The sequence below is a fragment of the Ranitomeya variabilis genome, chromosome 4, assembly GCF_051348905.1.
Source record: "Ranitomeya variabilis isolate aRanVar5 chromosome 4, aRanVar5.hap1, whole genome shotgun sequence".
Classification (NCBI taxonomy): domain Eukaryota; kingdom Metazoa; phylum Chordata; class Amphibia; order Anura; family Dendrobatidae; genus Ranitomeya; species Ranitomeya variabilis.
The window spans coordinates 430,687,839-430,696,912 of record NC_135235.1 but is presented as its reverse complement, the minus strand read 5'-3'; the positions used below and the strand labels follow the sequence as shown (position 1 = coordinate 430,696,912).

At 49.3% G+C, this 9,074-nt stretch overlaps 1 protein-coding gene across 1 annotated transcript in view; it reads left to right on the top strand.

Moving 5' to 3' along the window:
• Positions 1–3,423: 3,423 nt before the first annotated feature.
• MMD (monocyte to macrophage differentiation associated) overlaps positions 3,424–9,074 on the top strand; it is a 57,044-nt gene continuing 51,393 nt past the window's right edge. The window contains exon 1 of the mRNA XM_077251420.1: positions 3,424–3,641. Coding sequence (XP_077107535.1) covers positions 3,619–3,641 — 23 coding nt within the window. The 5' untranslated portion in view covers positions 3,424–3,618. The remainder of the gene's footprint in view (positions 3,642–9,074) is intronic.

Genomic DNA, 9,074 nt, shown 5'->3' with positions numbered 1-9,074 from the left:
CCGCAGTTCATCTTCGATTTTTGGGGTGACAGGTTCCCTTTAAACTGAAAGTTTCTTCTTGGAAATTAGTTCCTAGGCTTATTGGTCCTTATAAGGTGGTCGTCGTAATCAACACTGTAGCTTTTTGTCTCAAACTCCCTCCAACACTCAAGGTTCAAAATATTTGTCACAGATCTTTGTTCAAAAAATTTGTTGCCTCTGTGGAACCGTTACTTTTACCACTGCCGTCGGTTATTATGGCAATTTAGAATTTCAGGTAGTGAAAATCGTTGATTCCCGTATGGTCTGGAGGAGAGGATGTGGGTGCTGGCATCTGAGGCTAATGCCGGTAGGTTGATAGGGTCCTTTCATTTGGCCCATCTGGATAAACCCGGCCTCGGGGGTTCTGTGGCCCCTCATAGAAGGGGGGGGTTACTGTCACAAGTGGGTCACGCCCCGATCTGGGGTTACAAAATCACTATGTATAGAGAATCATAGATCTTCCATTTAGCCTGGGTGTTTGTGTTTCATATTAAATGGATTTTCTTTCCTTTGGTGCTGAAGAGGTTATCGACCCTTCCTATGCTGATTAGAATCTTGCAGTCCAATCTCACAGTTGTTCCTGACCTAGTAATTTCCTCCCCCTATAAAATCTGCCAGACCTTCTCTTCCTCCCCAGTGAAAGTTTTACTTCCAAAATCCTTGGAGTCGCTGAGCTTAGATGGAGAGCGTTGTTGCTGCCGGAGATTGTTGCACTGTTTTGGGGTGTATGCTTTCCCCATTGTCCTATTCCCATTTGGTTTGTCTTACGACTCGAGTTAATACACTAGCATTTCTGTCCCAGGCCTTCTGGGGAGGGGAAGGGGACAGCTTAGGGTATAACAGGAGAACAGTAAGGCTGGAGGCCCAAACCTTCTCACCTTTAGAGGTACCCAGGTATGGACTGGGGCTGAAATTTAGCCCTGGCATTTGAAATCACACAGGCCCATGCTGTCCCCGTCCCCAAGCACTAGATGGGATATATTACTAATATTACCCTGGATGGAGGAAAGGAAGATTTACTAAAAGACAAATATTTCTAATGATACCCGTGGCCTGCTGGGGTAAGTGATGGAGTCAGCAACTTTGTGCTCCATCACAACTCTTAACAGTATGGGTATCTTGAGAACACTGATTCTGTTAACAACATATCAGACAAGGCAGCCCACGACCAGACAGGCCCTTCTGGCATTTGCCAGAATTACCAGATGGCCAGTCCGGCCCTGGAGGTACCTTTGGAAGCAGGGACAGTTAAGGTCTCAGTCCTAGGGACAGTACATGGCCCCTTTCCCTATTTATGTACAGTCACAGCATGACAATAGATAGGTAGATAGATTGAAAGATAGATAAAGATAGATAGATTCATAGATAGGTATGGGATAGATAGATAATAGATAGATAGATAGATAGATAGATAGATAGATAGATAGATAATAGATAGATGGATAGATAGATAGATAGATAGATAGATAGATAGATAGATAGATAGATAGATATGAGATAGATAGATATGGGATAGATATGAGATAGATAGTGTAGCGCCCCCACTACCGCAGGGCGGAGGGTTACCCGGTACCGGGCCTCTGAGTCTCTGCTCTGGGATTGTCACGGTGGCTAGACCCGGTCCGTGACCCTGCTGAGGGGCGTACAGTAATAGATGTGGGTAGATGATGGTGGTGGTGATGCTGTAGTGGTGCGGTGCAGTAAATAACGAGGACACCAAGTTGCAGTCTCTTTACCTCTTTACTGAAGATCTCTGGGTCCTCAGTCCGGATAACCAGGCTGCGCAAGTCCGGCCGGTCCAATGGCACCTCCAGAGTTCTCTTAACAGGTGGAAATCTGCGCCTTCCTGCTAGCGCTATGTGTTGTGGTCCTTCCCTGCTGTGCTTACGGAAAGTCCCCACAACTGTTGTGTCCGTTTCTTAAGTTCCCTCACAACTCGATTAGATGATGTTCTGCTAATCCTCCGTCCCTCCCTGATGTTACGGTTGGAACGGCACCCGTATGACGGGTAGGCTCGGAGCTCTTCCGGGACCCTAGAGTCGCCCCTCTCCACAAGTTGCCCCCCAAGACTGCATAGGTGATTTAGGTGAGACAGCCCGCCTTAGACTGACTGTCCTGCCGCTGTTTAGAGTATTGCTTGAAGCTGAATATTGTAATACTCCCTCGGCGTTCCGGCTGCCGGTTGTTTGCGCCTCAGTAGGATGTTGCCTCGGTCTCACAGCACGACTCCTACTGGTAATCTCCTTCTTGCTTTGATCTCATTTCTCAGCACAATCTATCTCGCTTCCAGTCCCTCCTTGGGTACCGCCGCTATACTGAGCAGGCACGGTCCCGTTACGTTCGCTCAAGTTGCCAAGCCTCTGTCAGGATCCCACCCCTGACAGGGACCCTACCGAATCTTCCCCCCACAACACCCTCTGCCACAAGGTGTTGCCTGGTTCCAACCCAGTCAGCTTTCTGATCTAACTTCCTGCCTGACCCCCAGTTTACCCACAATGGTGGGGAGTGGCCTAGTGAATAGAACCCTTAGCTCCCCCCTGGAGGCCCGGCTGTGAAATGTATTGCTGTCTGTGATACCTGATCAGATGAACTCCTTCAGTGCCATCAGACGCACCATAGCTCCCCATAGTGGCGGAGCCACAGTACTGCAACGACCAGGACTCTGGGGCGCTGCAATAGATTCATAGATCGATAGATAGATAATAGATAGATATAATTGATAGATAGATAGATGGTAGATAGGTAAACTTCTAGCTGAAGCTCTGCCCTCCTGTATGACACCTTGTTGCTGTAGTGCTGCGGTTTCTGCTGTCGCTCAGTCAGTAGATAATGACGCACATTGCCGCTAGCGCCTCGTACTTTCCGCACCACGTTGATGCGTTTCCAGTCCCCTGCTCGCTTTCTGTATAACGCGGAGGATTCTCTATAGGAAACATCAGTTGTTTGTGTTCGCACCACAGCCGGTATAGACACACAGCGCGTGGGGGACATGAGAAGCCCCCTGTGTCCGCCCCTGCGCCCTCACACACAGCCAGGTGTAGCGGCCACAGACGGCCCCGCGCATCACTGGCTGCCGCACTGGCTGCGGTGCTTCGTGGGGTCAGATGGCAGCAATGTTTGGGGCTGTTTAGCGCAGAGCTCACGTCCACCCCCAGACTGAGCTTTTATCATAGGCTCTATCCTAGCATAAATACAATGGAAATATTAGGAATAAACCACTGAGCGCCCGCAGATGGGGGAGCGCCCGCAGATGGGGGAGCGCCCGCCACCGTCACTGTCCTGTCTTTATTTTTTCTCGCTTGTCTCAGAAGCGATGAACCGGTTAAACTGGAAAGGGGCGGGATGAGGGGGGCTGTCAATCACACAGCCGGCTTTCATCGGGTGTGTGTGCCAATGATTGGCGTGAGAAGGGTGACGTCACTGTGAGGGGCGGGGATCTGTGCTGTGGACGGAGCAGGGGGCGGGGTGAGCGCCCGGCTGACTGGAGAGTGGGGCGCTCGGCGGTGCCAGTGTCCGGGCTCTGCCTGCCTCCTGGCCGATGTGGGCTCCATCTCTCCGGCTACCACTGCCTGTCAGCTGCCCCGGAGTGGCTCGGAAATGGTGGCTAAGGACTTCAAACGGTGAGTGATGGAGAGAGGGGCTCAGCGGAGGGGCGCACGGCTTCCCCGGCTGTGGATGGGAGGAGGGGGCTGTATACTCCACTGGCAGCATGCTGCCTCCCCTCCATGGCCGCCCCCAGCCAGCACACTGTGCAGCACAGCCCTGTTCATTCATTCACAGGCTGCACAGATGAAGCCCACCCTGCCACCATGGCTGTGCCCCCCACTCATTGCCTTAGTGGGAGATGTGCTGCTCATGCCCTGTCCAGGAGGGTGATTCCCAGAGGGGTCCGCTCTCTGTATACCACCCACCATATGCAGGGTAGAGCATGGCACTAGTGCCCCGACAGGTCCTCTCTGTATACCACCCACCTTATACAAGGTAGAGCATGCACCGGTGCCCCGACAGGTCCTCTCTATGTATACCACCCACTGTATACAGGGTAGAGCATGGCACTAGTGCCCCTACAGGTCCTCTCTGTATACCATCCATCTTATACAGGGTAGAGCATGCCATTAGTGCCCCGACAGGTTCTCTCTGTATACCACCCACCATATACAGGGTAGAGCATGGCATTGGTGCCCACACAGGTCCTCTCTGTATACCACCCATCATATATAGGGTAGAGCATGGCACCGGTGCCCAGACAGGTCCTCTCTGTGTACCACCCACCATATACAGGGTAGAACATGGCACTGGTGCCCCGACAGGTCCTCTCTATGTATACCACCCATCATATACAGGGTAGAGCATGGCACTGGTGCCCCGACAGGTCCTCTCTATGTATACCACCCACCATATACAGGGTAGAGCATGGCATCATTGCCCAGACAGGTCCTCTCTGTATACCACCCACCTTATACAGGGTAGAGCATGACACTGGTGCCCCGACAGGTCCTCTCTATGTATACCACCCACTGTATACAGGGTAGAGCATGGCACTAGTGCCCCGACAGGTTCTCTCTGTATACCACCCACCATATACAGAGTAGAGCATGGCACTGGTGCCCTGACAGGTCCTCTCTATGTATACCACCCACCGTATACAGGGTAGAGCATGGCACCGGTGCCCAGACAGGTCCTCACTGTATACCACCCACCATATACAGGGTAGAGCATGGCACTGGTGCCCCGAAAGGTCCTCTCAATGTATACCACCCATCACATACAGGGTAGAGCATGGCACTGGTGCCCTGACAGGTCCTCTCTATGTATACCACCCATCATATACAGGGTAGAGCATGGCACTGGTGCCCAGACAAGTCCTCTCTATGTATACCATCCACCATATACAGGGTAGAGCATGGCATCGTTGCCCAGAGAGGTCCTCTCTGTATACCACCCATCATATACAGGGTAGAGCATGGCACTGGTGCCCAGACAGGTCCTCTCTATGTATACCACCCACCGTATGCAGGGTAGAGCATGGCACTAGTGCCCCGACAGGTCCTCTCTGTGTATCACCCATCTTATACAAGGTAGAGCATGGTACCGGTACACAGACAGGTCCTCTCTGTATACCACCCATCTTATACAGGGTAGAGCATGGCACCCGTGCCCCGACAGGTCCTCTCTATGTATACCACCCACTGTATACAGGGTAGAGCATGGCACTAGTGCCCCGACAGGTCCTCTATACCACCCATCTTATACAGGGTAGAGCATGGCATCGTTGCCCGGACAGGTCCTCTCTGTATGCCACCCACCGTATACAGGGTAGAGTATGGCATCGTTGCCCAGACAGGTCCTTTCTATATACCACCCACTGTATACAGGGTAGAGCATGGCACTGGTGCCCCGACAGGTCACTTCTGTATACCACCCACCGTATACAGGGTAGAGCGTGGCACTGGTGCCCTCTATGTATATCACCCATCTTATACACGGTAGAGGATGGCACTAGTTCCCCGACAGGTCCTCTCTATGTATACCACCCATCATATACAGGGTAGAGCATGGCACTGGTGCTGCGAATGGTTCCATCCTTTGTATTACACTCATCTTATACAGGATAGAACATGGCACTGGTGCTCACACTGGTTCTCTCCTGTGTATACAACTTATCATACAGAATAGAGCATGGCACTGGTGTCAAACTGATCCTCTCGCCATGTATACCACCCATTTTATACAGTGTAGAGCAAGGCATTGGTACCCAGACTGGTCCTTTTACTATGTATCCCACTCATCATATACAAAATAGAGCATGGCACTGGTGCATAAACTGGTCCTTGACACCTGGTATACAGCTCTGGCAAAAATTAAGAGACCACCACATCTCAACCCTGTCATGGGCAGCCCAATCTCCAGACCTGAGTCCCATTGAAAACCTCTGGAATGTAATCAAGAGGATGATGGATAGTCACAAGCCATCAAACAAAGAAGAACTGCTTACATTTTTGCACCAGAAGCAGTGTGAAAGACTGGTGGAAAGCATGCCAAGACACATGAAAGCTGTGATTAAAAATCATGGTTATTCCACACAATACTGATTTCTGAACTCTTCTTGAGTTAAAACATTAGTATTGTTGTTTCTAAATGATTATGAACGTGTTTTCTTTGCATTATTTGAGGTCTGAAAGCACTGGGGTTTGGTTTTTTTTTTTTAAATATAAAATATTTTTGCCAGAGCTGTATGTGATCAAAGGACGAGTGTGTTTTCCTGGGCAATGAGATATATATTGCCTCTGATCATGTATATCATGTGTCATCGTATGCAGAATAGACCCTGGGGCCCAGACTGGGTCCCCTTACCACGTATCATTATGTACAGTTTAACCGGCAAGTGGTCTTATGGAGAGTGTCAATACCCGGCGTAAGGAATTTAATAATCTAAATATCAGTCCTCCTGATTTGTACTGGTGAGGGGCAAATAACCCATACCTTGACTGTCTGGTTTGGGTTTCACCCGAAGTCATGTGGCAAGTCTCCTTGACTTTTAGGATTGCTACTTCTAATAGGTGACACTAGAGTTCTAGTCCTCTCTGTAGAGGGTATTTGCATATGCGGTACATCACATACAGTCACGGTCAAAAATTTTGAGACTGGCAATGTTTTGGTTTTCACAAAGTATGCCACTTGAGTGTTTTTTTTTTTCTCTTTTAGTCAGATGTTTCTCTAATTGGTGCTTTTGGTTTATCACAATTTTTGTGTTTTTGTTTGTCCACCTGCTTTTTGAGGATCAACCTCAGGTTCTCAATGGGATATAGACTTTGTGTTTTTCCTAACTTGAACCGAAAATGTCAATTTTTTTTTCACTGAAACACTTTTGTCTTCTGACACCTTACTCTATTATGATGGAAAAATCATTGTTCTTCAAATTGCGCTTGGATTGTTGGGAGAAGTTGCTCTTGGAGGATGTTTAGATGCCTTTCTGTATTCATTGCGGTGTTCTTAGGCAGAGTTGAGTGAGCCCACTCCCTTGGATGAAGGACAGCCAAATACATGAATGACACAGGACTCATGGTAGCAATCAACTTTCCTTCTCCAATCATTCTGCCACATGTCCCTTCAGAGAGTATAACTTTACTCCAGTCCTTTGCAGTCAAATCGCTGTCCTTCAAAGCTATTTTCTCAAGTGATGCCACCATAGAAACATCTGACAAAAAGAGCTAAAAACACTAAAGCAGCAAATTTTGTGAAGACCAAAATTTGTGTCAGTCTCACAACTTTTGTTCACTACTAAACTGTAATTTAAATTCAACAAAGTAATCTGATCTCACATAGTTCTGTGTCATTCCAGAAAGGATTCGGCTTACAGCATGGCACTATATCTAGACTGGTCTCCTGTCCATGTACAACACTCATCAGTTACAAAATGTATAGCACTCATCATGTATACAGTAGAGCATGGCACTGGTGCCCAGACTAGACCTCTCTCCATGTAGAACACACATCGTGCATACAATAGAGCATGGCACTTAGTGCCCAGACTAGACCTCGCTCCATGTGGAACACACATCGTGTATACAGTAGAACATGGCACTAATGCCCAGACCAGACCCCTCTCCATGTGGAACACACATCGTGTATACAGTAGAGCGTGGCACTAGTGCCCAGACTAGACCCCTCTCCGTGTAGAACATACATTGTGTATACAGTAGAGCATGGCACTAGTGCCCAGACTTCCCGATCTCCATGTATACCAGTTATCATCTTACACGGTGTAGGTCATGGCACTAGTGCCCAGACTTCCCGATCTCCATGTATACCAGTTATCATCTTACACGGTGTAGGTCATGGCACTAGTGCCCAGACTAGACCCCTGTCCGTGTAGAACACACATCGTGTATACACTAGAGCATGGCTCTAGTGCCCAGACTAGACCCCTCTCATGTGGATCACACATCGTGTATACAGTAGAGCATGGCACTAGTGCCCAGACTTCCCGTTCTCCATGTATACCAGTTATCATCTTATACGGTGTAGGTCATGGCACTAGTGCCCAGACTAGACCCCTCTCCGTGTAGAACACACATCGTGTATACAGTAGAGCATGGCACTAGTGCCCAGACTAGACCCCTCTCATGTGGATCACACATCGTGTATACAGTAGAGCATGACACTAGTGCCCAGACTAGACCCCTCTCCGTGTGGAACACACATCGTGTATACAGTAGAGCATGGCACTAGTGCCCAGACTAGACCCCTCTCATGTGGAACACACATCGTGTATACAGTAGAGCATGGCACTAGTGCCCAGACTAGACCCCTCTCCGTGTAGAACACACATCATGTATACAGTAGAGCATGGCACTAGTGCCCAGACTAGACCCCTCTCCGTGTAGAACACACATCGTGTATACAGTAGAGCCTGGCACTAGTGCCCAGACTAGACCCCTCTCCGTGTGGAACACACATCGTGTATACAGTAGAGCATGGCACTAGTGCCCAGACTTCCCGTTCTCCATGTATACCAGTTATCATCTTATACGGTGTAGGTCATGGCACTAGTGCCCAGAGTAGACCCCTCTCCGTGTAGAACACACATCGTGTATACAGTAGAGCATGGCACTAGTGCCCAGACTAGACCCCTCTCATGTGGAACACACATCGTGTATACAGTAGAGCATGGCACTAGTGCCCAGACTAGACCCCTCTCCGTGTAGAACACACATCATGTATACAGTAGAGCATGGCACTAGTGCCCAGACTAGACCCCTCTCCGTGTAGAACACACATCGTGTATACAGTAGAGCCTGGCACTAGTGCCCAGACTAGACCCCTCTCCGTGTGGAACACACATCGTGTATACAGTAGAGCATGGCACTAGTGCCCAGACTAGACCTCTCTCCGTGTAGAACACACATCGTGTATACAGTAGAGCCTGGCACTAGTGCCCAGACTAGACCCCTCTCCGTGTGGAACACACATCGTGTATACAGTAGAGCCTGGCACTAGTGCCCAGACTTCCCGTTCTCCATGTATACCAGTTATCATCTTATACTGTGTAG